At 45.1% G+C, this 22,205-nt stretch overlaps 1 protein-coding gene across 2 annotated transcripts in view; it reads right to left on the bottom strand.

The window, feature by feature from the left end:
• The window catches only part of SRGAP1 (SLIT-ROBO Rho GTPase activating protein 1), a 164,166-nt gene extending 143,570 nt beyond the window's left edge, over window positions 1-20,596 (bottom strand). For both annotated transcript variants that reach the window (XM_054178674.1, XM_054178675.1), the window contains exon 1: window positions 19,928-20,596. In XM_054178674.1, coding sequence (XP_054034649.1) covers window positions 19,928-19,994 — 67 coding nt within the window. In that variant the 5' untranslated portion in view covers window positions 19,995-20,596. The remainder of the gene's footprint in view (window positions 1-19,927) is intronic.
• Window positions 20,597-22,205: the final 1,609 nt, after the last annotated feature.

The following is a 22,205-nucleotide window of genomic DNA, read 5'->3' as shown; positions in this document are numbered from 1 at the left end:
CCTAAACCCAAAACATGGCAACAAGATAAAACACTGCTATTAATTTCACATTGCAGTAAAGGTATTTCCTGTATCAAAAATTCAAGCGAGCAAGAAAACCCCAAACCAAACAACTGAATAAGCTGAAAAATATTTGCTTAAAACATCTTGCCTCAGATGTGCCCAGGGATGTGGAGAAGCAGAATCTTATTTTAAGAGCTTCCCAAGTGAAAATTACTGGTTTACTGTAAACTCATCACTTAACTTTGTAAACACATGTGCTGCTTCCAAACTTCCTCCATCCCATCCATTGTTGCATTTATTTATCTGATTTAATGCAAGTTTCTTTAACACAAAGCAAAGCAAAAAGAAAAGGAGTCAGCTGAGACTCCTGTACTAATTAAAGGTTTCTTTGTTCTATTATGAACCTTACTTGACTGCTCAATACTATTGCCCAGAAGAACAATGCATATTTAAATCTCAAATCCCCACAAGGGAAGAAGGTCCATTTTGAGCTCTGCAGTAACTGTAACAAACTGGCTTGGGGACAAAACACTTTAAAAACCAAAATCTAAACTGTATTCCTGATTCTTAACACTCTGCACCCTATACCCACTTAGCTTTAAATTTCTAACATCATGTAGAGGGCAGCTGACTCCTGTACCAGCTCATCAAGTCTGAACTGTGGAAAAGGTAGAACTAAAACTATTGAGACAGAGTTGCTAAGAACAAGTGTCAGAACACATCCTGTTTTGGCAGGGAGGTTGGACTCAATGATTTTCAAAGGCCCCTTCCAACCCCCACCATTGCCCAAACACACCACAGGATTAGTACCATTGCTCATGACACTTTCACAAACAAGAGACCTCCACCTTCCTCAGAAACTCTAGCTCTGAAAACCACAGGATGTTAAAGGTTGGAAGGGACCTCTGGAGATCTTTGAATCCAACCTCCTTGCCAGAGCAGGACCATAGAATCTAGTGCAGGTCACATCCAGATGGGTCTTGAAAGCCTCCAGAGAAGGAGACTCCACAACCTCTATGAGGAGCCTGTTCCAGTGCTCCATGACCCTTATAGTAAAGAAGTTTTCCTGTGCTGTAATTCACATTCATTGCCCCTTGTCCTACCACAGGACACAAGTGAGAGGAGGCTGTCCCTCCTTCTTTACACCCAGCCCTCAGATATTTATATACAGATATATATATTTATTAGATCTCCTCTCAGTCTTCTCCTCTCCAGACTAAAAAAAGCCCCAGGTCTCTCAGCCTTTCCTCATAAGGCATGTGTAGGACAGCAGTTTTCATACTATATTTTGCCCTCAAAAATAAGTGACCAAAAACCTCATCCCCCTCAAAATAAATGCATGATTTACTTTTCCAGCTCTCGAAAGCAACCTCTAGACACAAGCCTGTAGGTACCTGAGCTATATATCCTGCAGAATGATAAAGCAGCACAATACCAACATCACTTGTAAATTCCATAGGTGGAAGACACCAAACAGCCTCTTGCAGATTTGCAGATGTCTGTTGAAATGGTGGTGTTCAGCTGTTTGGGGGCAAAATACAATCCAGGAGCCTCCCAAGAGAAATGGCATGCAACTCCTCATTCTTTTCTTGAAAAAGCATTTTACCCTCCCACACATCACAGGCACAAGCATGAGACAGGCAAGTGTGCATTCAGTACTGGGACAGCATCTGCAACCTGTCCTCAGCTATACAATGTCGCGCACACAAGTCCTAATTAAGTGACATGCATTTCATGTTATAGGATAACAGTGTATCTAGCCACAACAGGAGGGCGGCATGTAGGGTCATGAGGAAGTGGGGCAGAAAGCAAGATCTTGGGCACCAAATAATAGGGGGGGAAAAAGGTTAAAAAAATAATTGTAATAGTAACTTGGCCTAGAGCCTGCCCCCAGGTTCTACCTGGAGCAGCTCTCTGGCTGGAGACTGGGGATGTAGGCTAGCTAGACTTCATCAAGGCCTTTGACACTGTCCCCCATAGCAAACTCCTGGCCAAGCTGTCAGCCCATGGCTTGGACAGCAGCACTCTGTGCTGGGTTAGGAATTGGCTGGAGGGCCAAGCCCAGAGAGTGGTGGTGAATGGTGCCACATCTAGCTGGCAGCCAGGCACTAGTGGCATCCCCCACACATCAGTGTTGGGCCCCCTCCTGTTCAATATCTTTATTGATGATCTGGATGAGGGGATTGAGTCTACGATTAGTAAGTTTGCAGATGACACCAAGTTGGGGGTGGGTGTGGATCTGTTAGAGGGTCGGAGATCTCTGCAGAGGGACTTTGACAGGCTGGGCAGATGGGTAGAGTCCAATATGATGGTATTCAACAAGTCCAACTGCTGGGTGCTGCACTTTGGCCACAACCCCATGCAGCGCTGCAGGCCAGGGACAGAGTGGCTGGAGAGCAGCCAGGCAGAAACAGACCTGGGGGTACTGGTTGATAGTAGGCTGAACATGAGCCAGCAGTGTGCCCAGGTGGCCAAAAAGGCCAATGGCATCCTGGCCTACATCAGGAATAGTGTGGCCAGCAGGTGCAGTACCCCTGTAGTCAGCACTGGTTAGGCCACACCTTGAGTATTGCATCCAGTTCTGGGGCCATGAATTTAAGGAGGACATTGAGACTCTTGAATGTGTCCAGAGAAGGGCAACAAGGCTGGTGAGAGGTCTCAAGCACAAACCCTATAAGGAGAGGCTGAGGTGGGGGTTGGTCTCTTCTCCCAGGCAACCACCAACAGAACAAGAGGACACGGTCTCAAGCTGCACCAGGGGAAGTTTTGGCTTGAGGTGAGGAGAAAGTTCTTCAGAGAAAGACAAAGTGGCCATTGGAATGTGCTGCCCAGGAAGGTGGTGGAGTCACCATCCCTAGAGGGGTACAAAGGGACTGGACGTGGCACTTGGTGCCACGGTTTAGTCATGAGGTCTTGGGTGATAGGTTGGACTTGATAATCTCTGAGGTCTTTTCCAACCTTATTGATTCTGTGATTATGATAAACTGGACTATGCTTGTTAAAAGAAAAACAAAACAAAAACCCCAAATGCAGTAAGGTTTAAAAAAAAAAGGTTAAAAAACCCTACCATATTGCTGTGTATTTTATACAGATACAGACACACATGATGTTCAGCAACACCATCCTGTCACCCTATGACAGTGTTTGGGGAAATATAATGCCACATCAGTAAAGCAACTCACCAAACTTTAATGAAATAGGAAGAGCATTTTATTATTAATACAGCTTTTGCTCATGAGGCAAAAGTCACTCTCCTCATTCAATCTTCTGTGGAATCTTCATTCCATCAATATTGTAATTTCACAGCTAAACATATTAATAGGGTCATAAATATTCAGATTATGTAATAAAGACAGTGAAAGCAGACTATAAAATGCTGTTAACATTCATTTACAGCAGCTGGGAAGGCCCTGCCAAATGCTGCTTTACATAACAGGTCATGACGCTCTGACTGCATTAAGCTTTCTGATCACTCCTTTATCTGCTATGATTTTGAACACAATATGAGACAACACAGGCTAACCAATGGATTTAGAAGCCTTTTCGAGCACACCAACATTTCAAAGGTTTAAAAGATTAAAATAGTTTAAAAGAGCCTTGTGGTTACTAATGTTTATGCTTTTGCATTTTACAGTGCAGACACTGAAGTGCCATTCACATCATTTATCTGCACTAGCTTCACAATTCAGTGCTTCCAATAGATTTTAAAAGTGAGTTTATTTCACTGTGCTGTACTTTAGGTAAGCTAGATGTAAAATATTTCCCCTACTACAGTTTTCTCAAGGCTTCATGAGTACTACAGACACATTCTGTAACATGTGGATAATGCTGTCCACAACCCACATTCATTTTGAGACTTGCATCAGAATCAGATGACAGCTCTTACTTTGCTTCAGTATATTCTGCATTACATCTCTTTTGGTTCATAACAGCCTCTTCCACACTCTGAAGTCAGGATTCCCAAAGCATGGGTCAGATGCTACAAGCTCTCAGGAAAGCATCAGCCAGGCACATGGACTGTGAGACTAGGTCAGAACGTTTTACTTCAAAAAACAATGACTCACAGTTTGATTCATTCATTTTGCACATTTCAATGCCAAAATTAAGCCAAATCCTGCAGACATTTATGGAGATTAGTAGCCCTAGGAAGGTTAAGCGCTCTGGTGAGGTCAACAAATTCATGTGTGTAAAGTAAACAAGGCTGTGCCTAACAGGACACACATGGCAGCTACTACACTGCTTGTAAAAGCAATACCACTCCATTCATTCCTCCAGCCCTGCATTCCTTAGCAACTATTCAGAGCACTGAATATGTTACAAAGCCTAATGCTTTAACTGACTGATATTTTACAGCAGTGAAGCTCAAGCTTTTTTCTGTAGCCAAGGCTCATTAGAGAGAACTGACATGTCTATACACAGCTAGAGGAGTTTCAGCAGCACTTAGCAGCTCCAGCTCAACCCCATCCCATCTGTGGCAGTGCTTCCAACCTGAATGTTTCTGTGATTCAGCAAGAACTACCTCACCACCTGGGAAACTGCAAGTTAAAGTAAAGGAGACCTGACTAATTACCAGATGTCGGCAAAAACCTCAGCCATCATAGGAAAAATAAAGCTCACAAAGGGAAATACCAATTTCATCAATCCTCTTTCAGTGTTGTGAAGTCTGCATCATCTACAAAGAACTCAGTAACCGGCTTTCAATTCGAGAAAGGCTACCTTCAATCACTTCTGGAGACTCTTGACAGTGCATTCAGTCACCTGAAATTAAGATTTCTCTTCACATTAAGTGGTGTTGCCCAAATTAGAGTAGGTCTTGTCCCAGACTTGGAGAAGGAGAGACCAGAAGTGCTTTTTCCCCAAGTTACAGTATCACAGTACCACTAAGGTTGGAAGAGACCTCAAGGATCATCAAGTCCAACCTGTCACCACAGACCTCAGGACTAGACCATGGCACCAAGTGCCACGTCCAATCCCCTCTTGAACACCTCCAGGGATGGTGACTCCACCACCTCCCTGGGCAGCACATTCCAATGACGAATGACTCTCCCGGTGAAGAACTTTCTCCTCACCTCAAGCCTAAACTTCCCCTGGCGCAGCTTGAGACTGTGTCCCCAGTTGGGTCTGTTTGCACAAGAACTACCAAAGAGGTATGTCTCCCCCAAAATCACAGGCTCTGGAGGTTCAAACAGGTAATTCCAAGGCTATAAGCAGTGTAATAGAAATAATGGCCCCTGGGATCTTAGTAACAGGTCTGAATCCCCACTGCACTACACAATGTGGAAGTTGTAACTTAAAAATATCTCTTTCACATCACCTTGCAAATAGACCTAAAAGCATGAGGTTCCTTAACCAGAGGTAGTTCCATGATCTCACATACTACTGGTGTCTTAATGAATGGAGAAAAAAGAAATTACCAGGATGGTACCTAAAAATATGTGGAAATCAATTTACTTTCAAATATCCTAATACAGGCAATGTTAAGGGAGAGCAAAACCACATATGCTCTGCAAGTCAGATGTTACAACTGAGAGAACAGAATACATACAAACAGGGAACTGAAGTTACTGTTAGGTCACATGTATTCTACCTCCTTATTCACAGTATCTCTAAGCTCAGAAGCATCTTCTTATCCAGGAAGAACTGCTACTGATCCAGGATGCATTGGCTATTCATTTCATACAGCAGCCAGCTACCTTTATTTAAAATAAAAACTTAAGAAGTTTCCAAGCTAGATAGCTAGATAAAATACCAGGTGGAGTGCAGAACAGAATTAAGAACAAACTGTTCTTTCCAACACAAAGTAAGTCAGTGTGCAAATTCAGAAAGGTTGAAAAGAATTTGGACTTTTCCAACTTCTTGCCTGATTCTGAGCTACAGTACTTTGCATACAGCTGTACAAACAACCTGATTTCACCACATACATCTGAAGTAGTACAAGTAAAGGACAGGCATGTTACAACACCCAAGTAAAGCCCAATATCTACAAGTACCTTGGCTTTTTGAAGTACTGTCTGTTGCCCTCCAGAGCAGTTCTGCAAAGCAAATAACCTGATCAACTGTCATGACTAACAAAGAGGTCTTCGGGTGTCCTTCTTTTTACAGATAGAGTAATGAACTGTAATTCATTCACCTCTAGTGACTAAACCCCAATCATTCACCACTATTTGGCTAACAGCTACAGGCTTGCCTCTGTAACATTTCCAGACCCACACCCCTTTCTTTTCTCCTTCAATATCAGTTAAGGCAGTTTTCCCATACTCAAAAAAAAAAAACCACCCACCCACAAAACCCCTGTTCTTCACAGATAGGAAGTAAGTCAGCAATATTTGTAGAGCAAGCTTTGGATGGCTATAATGAAAGCAGTTTGTGCATCAGCAACTCAGGCAAGTAGGGAGCAGAATCCCCATGGGACAGAGGGCTGAATGTACTGTATGAAAGGAGTCCTGGGAGAAAAAGGTTCGTGAAAAAACACATTAATTTGTGAACCTTTCAAACAACTGATCACACAGTTTTTTCTCAGATTGTCTGTAAAGCCAGAGGCAATTTGCCAAAAACTGCCTTACCAATTGCCTTGGTCGGGTATTAAGAATCAATAGAAAGGAAAATGTTTGGGCTTTGCTCTGTATACCGTATGACCACGTGCAATGAATAAATAAGGCATCCTCTGAATACTTCCTTCTACAGATTAATAAAGTATACTTAATTTAGAATGGTCACACAAATATCCCAACCCTACAGCACTTCTTCTTTCCCTTTTCTTTAAAGAACTAGAGCAGGAACACACACTTGGTGGAACACATAATGAGACCTGTATCCCTCAGGTAACTGCCCCTAACTACCACGCAATGGACTCAATCACTCTGTAAATACTTAAGTATTCACTAAGTCTGGGAAAAAGCAGGAGAGCTTCAACAAACAAGAAAACTTGATAGGACTTCTCCCAGAATACTGTCCCCTACATGTCAGAAGGGTCACTTGCAAGGCAGGAGACTTGGACCCAAGATAAGATTGAGTAAGATAAAGGCAGTGAGGTGTGAATCCAGACTCTGCAAATGCTCTGATCACTAGGAAGGACTCACTGATCAGATTTCTCATGTTGCCATTCCATACATATTTCCATGTGGCTCAGCAAAAGAAGATAACACGTTTAGGTCTTCTCTGGTGGCAACTCAGATGACATCTGCGTGCATGTGGCCAGCACTCGCGTCTTGCCTCTGCCTGCTGAAGGCAAGGCAGTTTCTGGTCTATAAATAAGGGAACTATGTTAGCGAGATGCTGTGTTTCAAATTGTGACTCCTGTAAACAGTCTGCAGAACAAACATGTAGGCCAGTATATGCACTGCCTAAACATACCCACAGACACCTCTGAAGTTAGACAGCAGCCAAAGGGAAACTAAACATGGTATCTGAAAAGCAAACACGGGAGCTAGAGTTCTTTTATGGATTTAATCCCAAGGGATATTTTTCACCCTAAGCCTCTTTGAGCCCATACGGGGAAAAAAAAGTGTGAAAAACTGCTGTTGTAGTCTGAAAGTCTGTTCTCACAGGGCTGAGTGGAGACCTCCCTGGTTACACAGAGGCCATACTGCAGCTACAGAGCTAGACTGAACTGGCAGATGAGCCACCAGCAAGGCACATGCTTGGTATCTGCTTGAACAGTCTTTCTGCTGACCCATCATGTCTCACGAATAACCCACAACTTTGATAGTCAGGGTGGTACACTTCAGAGGAATTACACTTGGGCTCTTATTTTCATCAATTTTGCCCTTTCTGTATGAAAGAGGTGATTTTCTTACTTAGCATTATCAAATCAGTTCCCAGAGATTGTCAAGAAAGGTTTCCCAGAGATGTTCGGAGAGACTGGGCAAAGCTGCTACATGAATTGTACGCACATTAGCTACCTGGTCCTTGGTAGTCAGTTGTCCTTGCTCTTTCACCAGCCTCTCAGCACTACACAGAATCACAGAATTGCCAGGGTTGGAAGGGACCTCTAGGTTCAACCGCCCTGCCAGAGGCAGGGACACCTCACACTTGATCAGGTTGCTCAGAGCCACATCCAGCCTGACCTTAAAAACTTCCAGGGACGAGGCTTCTGCCACGTCCCTGGGCAACCTCTTCCAGTGCCGCACCACCCTTATGGTGAAGAACTTCTTCCTAACGTCCAATCTGAATCTACCCACTTCTAGTTTTGCTCCATTCCCCCTAGTCCAATAACTACCCAACATCCTAAGAAGTCCCTCACCAGCTTTTTGGTAGGCCCCCTTCAGATACGGGAAGGCCACAACAAGCTCTCCTCAGAGCCTTCTACTCTCCAGAGAGAACATGCTCCATTACAGCCCAATGCAAGGTACATACACTACACCAGAGTTTCTTTAGACATGAAAGCAGTTTCACACAAAAATGTGCTCATGTTTTCTGTATGGTAGGTACAGTCTGTCTGTTAGTATGCACACAATTCAGTATTCACTTCCCCTTGCTCTGCTACGTTAGCAGGTAGGAGCAGCACTGGAGCCCTGCTCAAATACAGATTGTTTTTCTTGTCCACAGTGTTACCATAAAGAAAAATGTCAAAATGTTAACTGAAGTACCAGGGACATCTCCACAGGACTTAGGTCACTGATCCCCTTAAGCACCATTATTCACAATGGTTATCATGATAACACATTAAAATCTTGGCAGAAGATACCTGAAGCAGTAAAAAATCTCAAGGAAGACCTTGAGTAAAAAACAACAATAAACCCCCTAACTCTCACACCCCATAATCTCTCAGGCCCAAGAGAAGGATGACAAAGTAGCATTTTGGTCCACATTCCCAGTGTCGAAGTTCTGGCTTAAACAAGTTTGCTGACAGAGAGCCATCTGTGCAGATTCTGGTGAAGGTCAGTAACTTCAGTCAGGTACCAGGAACAGGATGATTTGAGATGCTCCTGGATGCTTGTTTCTCAAAAAGGCCACACAATCGAGTTTGTCAGGGGTAGTGTATTCCACTATCCCACAGGTAAAGTTAAAGACAGCAGTGGGAACACTGCTCAAGAAGCATGGAATTTGACCCACAACTACAGTATCATAGCATCAGAAGTGGCTGGCAATTAAAAGATTACAATAGAGTCAACAATAATCCGATGAGCTCAGCACACAGACTGCTCAAAGCAGGCTGCCACAGAAGCAGTGATGCCAGGCACGCACTCACTACCACTGGGGTCCTCCACAGCACCCGGAGAGGACAGGAACCCCTAGCTATGGAACTGCTGCCTGCACTGGGTTCCTTCACCTCTTCTGCACTGAAGGTCTTCTCCCACTCTGCACACGGTTGTGACTTTCAATGCAAGGGTATCTGAGAACATTAACACTTTTGTTCTATTTTCTGGTGTGACATTAAGAATCTCACTAATTTTATGCACTGTTACTTGGCAATTAGGAAGGCACAAATACATGACGGCTGCCTTAAAAAAGGCACATGACACACACAACCCTATTACACTGGGTCTTAACCTCAAGTAGTCTGTTGAGCAGCAAAGACAGCATAGCAATCAAGTTCTTAAACATACCAGTTAGCCCTTTGCAACACAAAACAAACAAGCTAAGCTTTCCACTACACAGTTGGTTCTTTATGGAGCTGATATTATTTATGCCAAGAATGTAGAGATACCGATTTGCCACTTACACAAAGCACCTATGAACAAGAGTTTATAGACTTTCATTTCTACTAATCATCAAATTAGTGAGTTGCAAGAGAAAAAACATGTTGTGCAGTCTAAACACAGCTTCAGTGTGTTATAAGTATCCTATAATAAGGGTGGGAAGCTTTTTCTTTCTAGTATTGCTCTCAAAGGCCTGCATAAATAGTCAAATGACTAAGGCTAACTTCATGACTATCAGCTTAGTCACAGCTTGCTTTGATACAGAGGCTTCTATTGCAGCGAATCCAGCAGGCAAGGAGAACAATGACTGAAGATACCAGACAGCTATCTGACACAGTGCTCTGAACTACCAAGAATATAAAACTTTAAGGAAAGGGACTGTGTGGATTAAGTCCAGTCTGCTCTTACCAGAAGAAAACCTATTTAGCTCCTGGGTTTGGGGCTCTGGCTTCCCCCGCCTGCCCAGCTTGGTGTGCAACGTGACTGGCCAGAGCCTGGAGTTGTGGCTAAACATTCTTTTTGGTTTGTTTTTCTCACCTGGACAACCTCACTGCTTTGTGTTTCTCTTCCTGAAGGGTTGATATAGGCACAGTTTTCTCTCCTAGCTCTCTGGTACTAACATCTCTGTGATCCTTGGGAAATGGGATTAGGATGCAGTAATAAGTATTCCTGAGGACCAGATCAGAGATTGGTCTACTCTATAGCCATTGCCTTGAGTGCTTAGTAAAGAACATCTGCCTGCACCCTCCTAAGCACCTGGCTGTGCAGTCCTGTACTTGAGTGAGCAAGGGGGAATAAGAGAGGGCTTTATTCCTGTTCCTCTGCTCTCTGCATCCCCCCTGTTCCTCATCAAAGCTGATGCTTTTTGAAGATCAGCAGGGATGGAAGGGATGTCTCAGAAGGGCAGGGTTTTCTAATCACCAGGTGTCAGAGCTTCCCATTTCTCCACTGTTCCTGGGGCAAGAAGCCTCCCTGGAATGTCTTGTCTGTTGAAGGTGTTCAGGAGGAGACTTGATGGGGTGCTTGATGCGATGGTTTAGTTGTTTAGGTGGGTTGGATTGGTTGAGGGGTTGGACGTGATGATCTTGAAGGTCTCTTCCAACCTGGTTTATTCTATTCTATTTCATAATCTTTACTATGAGACTACTTACTGGACAATTGGCATCTTTGAAACAACAAAATAAAATGAGTTAATGATGAAAAGGCTAAAGTGAGGATTTTTTTCAGCAAAAGCAGGAGAATAATAGATCTTCTTGCTTTATAGTATATATAAAAAAGTCACTTCTGTACCTTTCAATTTTTCTGTTACTTTCTAAAATGGTAACTTAATTGTTGAGTTAGAAACTTTCAGTTCAGATGCCTGCTCGTCTTGATGCTGAATGAACACATTTTATCTTGACTCTGACCGAATGCTTTGGATTTCTTTTTTTATTTCTAAGAGAAGAGAGGATAAACAGAGTCAGAGGGGAAAAGCAGAGAACAGCAAGGCTTTAAAGAAGACAGGTTGTTGAAAGAACAGAGCCATACAAGAGCTATCACTGAATCTTATTAGACTTCTGCAGTACTCTCTAAACATGAGCAGATTCCTCTCATTTTCAGGAAGCAGATACTCTGGAATCAGCTAGAACAGTAGAGACTAGTTTCTCTTACCATATGAAAGAATGTACACTGCACAGTGAAAGGCTATTTACACATCTCTTCATTGAGTTTAACACATGGCCAGAGCAAAGCCAGAAGTGTGCACCACTCCACTTCTGGTACCTTGAAAGAAACAATTCAAGGCAGTATCTTGAAGACTCCCAACACAAGACAGCATCAACAAACTGCTAGCAGACCCCACATACGGAGCAATTCAGATGAGTAAGCACTGAGTCACATGAAGAGTCTGGACACTCCATTTACATGAATCTGCAAGTAGTCAGTTACATTTCCCACAACAGCTAATTATGTGAGGGGTTACAATCATTACTTCCTGGAAGTCATCATTTGGAAAGCCAGCTGCATTTGCCTTTTATCACCAATATACTTAACAAGAAATACTACACCATAAGTGTTCAATTTTATTACTGTTTTTTTTTAACTTCTATTTCACAATAAAACATAATTTTGTGTGTAGTATATTTTGAGACAGTTTTGGCTAATATGTTAAAACAGCTCCCTTGTCTGCTTGTCAGCGCTTCTACATCTGTAATGGGAAGTCTCGTGAGGTTGCAAATGAAACTCGGGACAGGCTTTATCAGTCAATAATGTGTAACACAACAAAGTTAATAGGGATATTCTGATTGATCTGTGATCATGCTTCTAAGCAAGTTCTACTGAAACTTCTTCTAGAAAATTATAGACAAAGAAAAACTTTTTTCCCCTTCTTACCACTGTAATTAAAAGCAACCATCCAGATGCTATGACCAAGGTAAATGCAGGTTAAGGATTTAGTTGATTAGGTGGGTTGGATAATAGGTTGGATGTGATGATCTTGAAGGTCTCTTCCAACCTGGTTTATTCTATTCATACCTTCAGAGGGTCTTCACTACAACGACATCAACTACACTGCCCTGCACTGGATAAATTTAGAATTTAATGACACAAGTCAGCCTTAATTCTTTTCACAGATATAATTATTACAAGAGTCAAATCATAAAGCATACACTTTCCCCACAACATTTTCTGAAATCATTTAGTGGTTTTGCTGATGCTTGTTTCCTATAGTTTTATTGATACAGGAGGCTGAGCCTTTTTCTTGCCCAAATATTTGAAATGAAAGACCACGAAGAGCACCTTCTCTCCCTACCTGCAACATCTACTTCATTTACATACACCTCCATCTGGGATAATTTTATTGTGCCACCCATGAACTAAAACAAATGCTGTCTTCTACAGAAAACAAACTGTTCATTATAATGTTTGCACTCACTGACTAGCAGATAATAACATCTATATGCCTGAGAAACAGTGCCATGAACTGTTACTAAGCTGTAAATAACAGAAAACAGCTTGAGAACACCAGCAGTTTGCCTGGACAAGATGGATTAATGGGCAGAGCATAGGTAAAATGCAATACATCACCTTTAGCCTACCAGGTGGCTATAAGCGACTTGTGACACACTTCTGTGTCTACCAGACCTTCCACAAGCTGCAGAAAACAGTAGATTCCTGAGGAAGTGGTGCCTCAGGATTACCGCTCCCATTACAGCGGATCAAAGTGAATTGTCTTAGAGCATTCCCACAGGAGCAGGCCACCACACAAACTTGTCTGAACAGCTTGCAGTTGTTTAAGCCTTGGAAACAAAGGAAAAAGCGCAGTGATAACCAACTTCTTAGGTTTTGGCGCCAGATATGGTCTTGGTAATGTAAAATACACACAGCAATCTTCCTGTGCAGCCAACTCTGCCTCTTAACCAGGAGATGGTCCCCATGCTCTCAGCAAAGGCTCTTTGTGATTCATCCCAAGTATCTGCTACTGCACAGCCCATCAGCCTCATTTCTGTTAGTGGGACCCAAGCAGCCATTGCAGATTCAACCACTGACTCCAGTTTTCAGCTGCTTCTCTTCCTCTGTGTGCACACATACATATATACTACGCCTACAATCTCTTGAACCTTGGCGTGGTTCCTGAGAAGCGGGGAAGAAAAGGACATAAAGTCACTTCAGGCAGAACAGGCTATTCATGACTCACAGCTCCCAGGCTGACCAGCGCTGAGCGAGGTCAGCCAGCCTTGCCTTACACGCGGCCAGCACTTGACTGAATCAGCCCAGAGAGCTAAGAGCAGAGAGCACAGGTGAGTCCCAGAAAAGTCAGGTCAGTAACTGGTAAGGGGACACAGCCTCAGGCTGCGCCAGGGGAGGTTTAGGTTGGATGTTAGGAAGAAGTTCTATACAGAGAGAGTGATTGCCCATTGGAATGGGCTGCCTGGGGAGGTGGTGGAGTCGCTGTCATTGGAGGTGTTCAGGAGGAGACTTGATGGGGTGCTTGGTGCCATGGGTTAGTTGTTTAGGTGGTGTTGGATTGGTTGATGGGTTGGACGCAATGATCTTGAAGGTCTCTTCCAACCTGGTTTATTCTATTCTATTCTAAGAAGGAAGAAGCCAATTGTGGAGGAAATGCTGCCATGAGACTAAAACCTGCAGGAAGCAGAAGGGACAGCACACAGGAAGCAAGGAGCCCTGGTACACATTTAGACTAATCGCTCATACACAAAAACAAACCCCCGCACTCCAAAGCCTATTCTGCTACGTGAAAGCCAAGCAGTAAGAGTAGATTAGACTCTAATAGGGATTAATACAAGTTAAGGTAGCACTGATTTCCACCAGGGAGACCAGAAAGGTTAGACAGAGGATAGCATGACAGCTGGATGTAGCAGGAGCTTGGAAAAAAAGGTAAAGGAAAGAACAAGAGCCATAAGAACTTCAACTGACACCTGTCTGGCTCCCTTTGTGCTCTCCCTCACGTCCAGCACTGTCCAAAACAGAGATTAGACATGCTGCACTGTCAGGTCATGGTCAGTGATTTCTAATAGGCTGTGTGATGGTCAGCAGGGGATTTCTTATCCAGTTTCAACAGCACTGACCCACTTTTTCCAGTGCTACCATCCATCACGTCTGACTGACAAGGAGACTAGTTTTCACAAAAGGCAAACATCTAACCCAAGTGAAGTTTGAGGCAGAAAATGAGATGAAATTCAGATCCCATCCTGATTTACCACAGCCATTTCAAAGCTATAAGTATTATTTTACTAGCATCCAGGACTTCAGTTCATAAAAAACTGACCAATAAAAGATAATGACAGGAAATTAAATGAATCTTACAATAATTTAAAGCATTGTTCTGCAACAGCCAAGCTTCACACAAAGTACACCCAGGAAGCAAAAAAATTCCCAAAGAAGTGATCATGAAAGGACATAAACTTCTTCAGAGTCAGAAGTGAGTTACAGCTTTCCATGGGACTAACCCAAAAAAGTGCAAATATATGCAAAATGTACAAATGAAGTATGTATTATGATTGACATGTTGCCAGAAAGAAACACTGCCCAGACAATTAATGCACTGCTTGGCCTTTCACGTGTGTTACAGCAGTTGGGACTTTATTCCCATTTAAACTGAAGTAAAATAATAAACATAGTTTAACTGCAGTGCTGGGAAACATCAGCTGCAGTGTGTGGTCAAACCATGAGAAACAAAAGACTCCCAACTGTTGGCTATATTTTCAAAAAGGTACCAAGAAAAGGTTTGGGGCTTTTTCTTTCATTATATATACAGACTAAGAGGCCAAAACCTCTGATGTTGAGGATTTTTTTGGGGCTCCCCCATTCCCCAACTAATATGGTGTAGGGACTAAATGAGTTCCTTAGTTTTCCTTCCAAGAAAACTGTGAGAAAAGTACTGAATATGTAGATAAAAGAAAAACACCAAACCAACAATAAAGAACAGATTGTTCCGTTTATGACCAAGCTATCTAAACCTGAGGATGCTTCTTCCTGTTGAACAGCCAACTGAAAACTCATTAACATTTACCTGGAAAACTCAATTTTGTACTCTGAAGGAAAGGAGCAGAGAGCATGGAAAAAAGCAGTGTGGGGAGAGAAAGGTAAGGAATTATCCTTAATTAGCCTGTCTCTTGAACAACCTGTAACATCAACTGCAAAACAGCACACAGAACAATATCCTTTCTGTATAAGACAAATCACACCGTGGTCAAGCTCTTTGATCAGAAGAATTTCCACTCAACCACACTTGATAAACTTGAGCTTTGGAAACTGGTGTCTATTTAACTGAATTTTGAAAAACAAAGCTCAAAGATTCTGTCATCCTCTAAGGCACCACATTTTGCATGACAAAGATGTCTGTCAAAATGCTTATCAGAAAAGTTTACTAAAACATCAACCCAATTTGTATTACAGAACTCAGCCTTTCCTCACAGGCTCTTGTTCTTTTAATTTCAGCTTGTTTTAATTTGAAGTAAGCTGAAAGTCAGTTTCACAAATTAGAAGTTCCATTTTCCATAAAAATGAATTAGAGAATTATGCACAGCACTAACAAGTTGTTTCTGGTGGAAAACAGGAGTATTTTGTGCTGAAGATGATCTTGCAAAATATTGATGTTAGGGAAGTGTCTCTATGCACAACGCTGCTTTTGAGCTCGTATTTCCACACCTGGGAAATTAAGGTGGAGAAAGGAAGCAGCTAAGTGGCTCTTTCCTCATTTCTTTTCAGTTGGAGATGCAGTTAAATAGAAAGGGTCAAGAGACTGTTAAAACTCCGAAGATCCTCAACAGTTCAAGTCACACAGAGGACCTCACTGAACAGACAGGCCCCGATTATCAGTCGTCACAATGCTCATCTACTGAAAGCACATTTCTCCTAAGCTGAAGGCCAGTAAATCGTCTTAATCAGGTAAACATGAGAGTTTAACACTTGAACGACCTGAACGTTACTTAGAAGCCAAATCTTTGCTACTACTCTGCGTTTCTTCTCCAGAGGGATAAATTTCTGAAGTAAGCCAAGTATTCAAGATCTCACTGCTTCCCCCTTTCACCATACCTGAGATACCGACAAGGCTGTCAGTGATTACTCTAGTATCCTTTGCTACTGTGGATGGCTCTGTAACTTTATCAACAGATACTACTTTACATTATCAGCAATACCAAGGAGCAGATGGTCCTCAGAATACAAAAGGTAGGCTAAAAATAGGCTACTATAGCCAATTGAGCTTTGAGGTTTACAGACAACATTCCTAAAACTAAATAGGGTCATGTATCAGAAAGTTAATACTCCACTCCTAATCATATTACCAGTCTGCTGCTCATTTAAACAGGATTCCCTTAACTTTCTAGATCTAGCCATATCCCCCACCCCAGCTGCAAAGATGGTAGAAAACCTACCTCTGTGACTTCAGAGGGCCTATAAAATTATCACATTCTTCAGCAAAAACCCATAGAGTCTGGATTATCAGGGATATTTTAAGAAGTGATTGCATTCAGTAACCCAACACTGTCTGCAGAAAGTCTACAAGGCACATCACTCAAGCCATTTTAACAACAACATAAATTGTTCCTCAGAACTGTCACAATGTTCTTGAATAAATGAACTCTTGATGCCTTTCCTAAAGCTGTTGAATTAGAAAGTGAAACATACTGCTGAGAAGTAGGTGCTTCAGCAAAATCATCGAGTAGTAAGGTCATACTGAAACAGCTCACTTCCAATGAGGAAGAGTTACAGAAACAAGCAATACATTCCATGTGCCTTTATGTCTACAAATTAAGGTACCTATGTCATAATGGAGTACCCATCTAGACAGATCTAACTTCACTATTAAGACATCTTTAATAAATATCCTTCTGCTTTCTCTACGATGGGCAAGGAAGTGAACAGAATCCATTATTCCTACAACTGGGATAGTTCCTGACAGAAGTTAGCCTGAAGAACAGGGATGTTGCAAAGAAAAGTTTCCAACAAGTCAGAAGTACCTTGTTCATTTCAGTGTGACAAACGGGTAACATTCGCAGGCTTTCTACTGTTCCTGTATGACCTCCACTAAAGCAGCAGCCAATTTATTGATACCGTTCAAAGTCCAAGGAGAATATGTCAGTTTACATCACCCAGAAGCCCAGCAGAACAATTAACATCTGTTACTGCTTCCTATTTGAGGAGTTAAGAGCAGAAAAGCTATGTGAAGAATGGCATAGGCAAATCCTCTTTTCCAAATACGGCACCATATACATACCCTACAGGCCATAGCCAGTAGAGGCTCCTTCCTTCAGTACCCGCATTCAGATGTCTTACAACAGGATTTACAAATGCACACATCAGTGGTGTGGTCTCTGAACAGCTCACTGGTGTTCAGCAGGCTGGGCTCAATGCAATCGTGCAAAGTTAAGGACTATATGTGGTGTAACATGCCTTTGCACACAACTGTCCAGATGACCTCAAATGGCTAGTTTGCTGCCAAATTGTCCACATCCTCTAGGCAACTAAACACACCAGAAGCCAGAAATCAGCCAGCCATTGCAAACACTAGAAATCATCAGCAAAAGCACTTTGGCCACACCCTTTCTCCCATCCTAATGTATGAAATTCCAGGTAGTACACAGGACCCTGCCTTTCCTGCATTCACCTTCCCTTAAAAGTTACCTTGCTGGTTAATTGTGCCTGATTCCTCAGCCCTTGAGCCACCCCAACGCAAAAAGATTTTTTCAAGGTATCACACAACACTATCGTCACTTTGTTCCAATATCACTGTGCTAGCATCAAGCAGAATTATGCCTTAGCCTTAGCACAGACAGTTCTTGCCACCTGAAATACAATTATAGTGAGGCTGGTCAAAGAAAAAGCATCTCTGGCTACAATTTCTAGCCCGGCATACTTCTTTCAAACAGCTGCTAATCCACATTTCAGGCGAGACACTTGGGATCAGACTGTACACACCCCAGACCACCACAAAGGCACACAGCAAGTCAAAATTCCTACTAAGTCGTGTTTACAAATGCCACCTCCTTCTCCAGTTATGATGGAGGACTGTAACAACGAGGAGAGACAAGATATGGAGGTGTCTTTGTGCCTTAATCTTTGCTGTTTATGAAATAATCTAATAGATGCAGCTGAAGGGCATGGCATTTTCCCTTCATTATTCAAAAGAAAAGAACAGCTAATACAGCAACTGGCTGTAGTTAGCACAGGCTGGGTCCATAGAACCCATAACAATTGTTAGTGGGAGGCAGAGAACCATCTCCGCACTCTGCAAAGAGCTTAACATCTTGAACTTTTTTTTCTGCTCATAGATCAAGACAAACCTGCACCATCTCCATAGAGAGGCAGAAGCATCAATACTCCGAGGGCTCAACGGCAATGAATCCACTAGCTATGCAAGAGCTGTTTCAGCCCTGCCAGTGTCAAAAGGACACGTGAAGCATGGCCTGTCAGGTCAGAGAAGACATCACTGCCCACCTATCTGGCAGGTCCTTTACTTTATGCCTAACTCCCTTGGTGGACACAACAAAATTTTCGTTTGTGACAGGTATTTTTCCACCAAAAAGTTAAGCTTAGGAAGAATAAAACTCAAAAACTAAATCTTCCCTTTTAAGAAGGGAAAAAGCCCTGAATGAACTCAAAACATTGTCTTGAAAATTTGGTCTCACAGGATCAAGTAAGAGGAAAAAAACACTGTGCAATTACGGAAAGTCAACAACAGCTGAGGAGCGGCTGCTCCCACCCTCTTTCAGACACCTCAGTCGGAAGGTCCCCAGCTAACGCCTGCATGGGGCAAAAGAGCTCCTGAAGCCCACAGAGCTGCATGGGGTCACGGTCTGTCTCCGCACGTTGCAGAGCTGCAGACACAGCATCAAGCAGGGTACACCCCGATACATGAAGCGCACACCCACATCATTTTCATAAACAGAGTTCAGGTGTCGCATCGCTTTTCAAACGCTGCATTCCACATTTGCATCCATCCTCCAAGCTTGCATTTATTGCAGTTTGTTTATTATGCAATATATTCCCTGACAGCATCCAGTAGAAAATTACGTGCACCAAGAGACCCACACCCCACCGCCCATGCTGCTACTTTCCCACCCTCTGTTCCACCGGAGATACTGGCGGACGGGAAAACGCTAGGCGAGGAAACTCGAGGGTCTGGAAGCACTGGTGGTTCAAGCCAGGGTTTGCCGGTGCCGCCCTTGGCATAATAGTTGGAAGCGATACAACCAGGCGATGCAAGGCTGAAATACTTCCTGGGATGGCTGAAAGGGCTCATTCAACAGTCAAGGATAATTCTTTATTAGCCCAACAGAGAAACTACAACCCTGAGGGAAGGGTGGAGGACACCAGCCATGTGCCTTAAGAAAGAGGCATGGCTTACTATTGTCTCTCGCCTCAGTTGCAGTGCCAAGCCTTTCTTTTTTTTTTTTTGGTATCTTTTTAATCCCCCCTCCTGTGTTACCGAAGTCGGTGGAGGAAGGGAAGGTGCCCCACTGGGGCCGAGCAGCGGACAATCGCCGCAGCTGCCGCCCGTCCCCAGCCCCCGCCATCCCCTCACACAAACGGACGCCGTTCGGAGTGCGGGGGGTGCAGAGGCCGCCGCTCACCGCCCCCTTTCTGCCCCCCCCCCCCCGGCCTGAAGTTCAGACAACAGGGACCGACCGCCCGGAGGGCTGTGGCGGCGGGGCCGGCCTCGGCCCGCAGCCCGGGGGAAGGGGCCGGCTGGCCGGGCGGGCCGCCTGCCGCGGGGGCTCTCCCCTCCGCCGCCGCCCCGCGTCCCTGAGGCCGGGGAGGCGCCTGGCGCGCCCCGCGCTTACCTTTCACTTGACTTTCATACTCCGCTATAATCTCTTTGTCCTTTTTGAATCTGCTCGGGGTTGACATTATCCACTTGCTTCTTCCGCTTCTCCCCCTTCTTATCCTTGTTTTAAATTATTATTATAAATTATTATCTTTTCTGGAGGGGCTCCCAAGTTGTATCAGGTGGCCACAAGCCCGAGCGAGGGCGGCGGCGGACGGCTGGCCCCACGGCAGCGCCGCCGGCACCGGAGGCGGCGAGTCGGGGTGGCGGCGATCAGGCTAACCCCGGCGCGGGCACCATCGCCTCCAAACACTGCCGCCGGCAGCAACGCGGTCCGGGGCCGCCACGAGGCGGGGCGGCGGAGGAGCTGCCGCGGGGCACCCGCTTCCACTAGGCGAGGGCGAGGGCCCGGCGGCTATGCCCCACCATTGTTAGCTCTCCTTACGCACCCGGGAGAGGGGAAAGGAAGGAGGGAAAGGGCGCAGGCGGTGGGCGGAAAGCAAGAGGCAAGCGACCGCACTCGGCCCGTTCACCAGAGGCACTAGTTACTCCTGTCGCCGCGCTCGTCTGGGTGGGGACTCGAGGCCGGCGCCCCGCCGTGACTAACCCCGGGAAGCAGCGCGGAGGCGCATGTCCCAACCCCAGCAGCGGCCGGCGTGAGGCAGCAACCCCACCGCACCCTAGAGAGGTGTCTCCGAGAATAAACTTCTCCCCGCCCTCCCACCGTTCTCTCCTCCCTTCCTGCCTTCCCCGCCCGCCTACCACTCCACGTTCGCTTCGTCCCTAGCGGCGGCCGCTCCGCCTCCCCCCTGCCGGCAGCCGGGGCATTAGCGCGGCCGCCGCCCACCGCCGTGCCGCGGGTCGGGCTCGCAGGCCCCCGTGACAGCCGGCCCCCCTGACAGTCTGCCCCAGCTGCCCCACGGCGGGAGGCCTAGCAGGCCCTGCGGGCTCGGGCGGGGTCGAGAGGGATGCGAAGGGGGCCCCGGCTCCGCAGCCCACAGCGAGCATATGGTGGCTGAGTGCCTTCAGGGGGCTGGGGTGTGAGGCGGCGATATGGTGACAGCCCTTGATCCGGCGGAGAAAGTTAAAGCCCTTTGCTGCCGCCTCCGCAAAGCCGTAGGGGAAGAGGAGAGGCTAGAGGGGAGACGTGTCCTTTGGGGACCCTAGTTTCTGTCGCTGTTTCTGTGGAGGCAGGGCACGGCAATGCTGAGCGGGTTATGCTGCATCAGAGTGCCCAAGTGCCAGGACTCAGAGGAGCTAGGGCATGATGGCACCACGGGGAGAGCTGTGTCCCTCAACACAGCCGATCTTGCTTCCGGCACCCTTGCCTGCGTGATGCTCTGCTTCAGATGTCATTTGTTCCCGAGGGCAGGACTACCAGCGCCCTTGTTTGGGACACTCCCTGCAGCTTGTAGGGTAAACAAGCCAAACTCTGTGGGCGGCCATCAAAAGTGCTACTCTTTTGAACTGCTGTGCCTGGCATGTGTGTCAGATGGTCATGTTCAATGTCAGCATCAGGATAGGCTCCAGCCCTGCAAATGATGGTGCACAGCCCTTCACGTGAAGCTGGGACTGTGAGAAGGGGAATAAGGTGGTCTAGAAGGGCAGGAAGAGCTGAAGTGAGGAGTATGGGGCAAGTCACTAAGGGCAAGAGGTGGCCCAGGCATGCTCTTGATTATGGGTGCCAGCAGCAGCAGCAATGAGGGCAGCCTCCTTCTGTGCCTGCAGAGCTGGCACCTGGCTCAGCCCTTCAGGGCTGTGAAGGATGAGCTGACTGCCAGCTCTGCAGGCAGAGATGAAGCCATGCATGCCAGGAGTCACAGTACACAAACCAAGTAGCCACACGTCTGGTCCCAGGCTCTGAGATTGGGAGTTGCCTGCAAAATATTCAAGATGACTTTTCTGTCATTTGGCTGTATTTGAGCTTTAATGGTATGGAGACCTGGCCCTTGGAGATCAATGCAAAGTTAACTGTAGTCATGCAGACATTTCTTGCTTGTCTGTGATTCTTATAAACACATTGCTTTGGTGTTGCAGTTGTTCATTTCCACACCTCTGCATTTCAGCAGTAAATGTAATCCTTCCTTTGCAGCCCACCTTTTAGTTTCATTAAGTACCATGCTCTCCCCTGCTACAGGATCAGGATAACAGGAGTCCTGTTCCTCTTTCCCTCTTCTTTGTGATTTTATTGTGTTTCTTCCTCTTGTCCTCCTAGCACAATCTCTTTTCAGCCTTGATCCTGATTCAGATCACCTAAAGCAATCCTAGTACAGAAGGGTATTGTCTGAAGGCAA

This window comes from Dryobates pubescens, chromosome Z (assembly GCF_014839835.1).
Source record: "Dryobates pubescens isolate bDryPub1 chromosome Z, bDryPub1.pri, whole genome shotgun sequence".
NCBI lineage: Eukaryota > Metazoa > Chordata > Aves > Piciformes > Picidae > Dryobates > Dryobates pubescens.
This window is presented reverse-complemented; position numbering and strand designations above follow the sequence as displayed.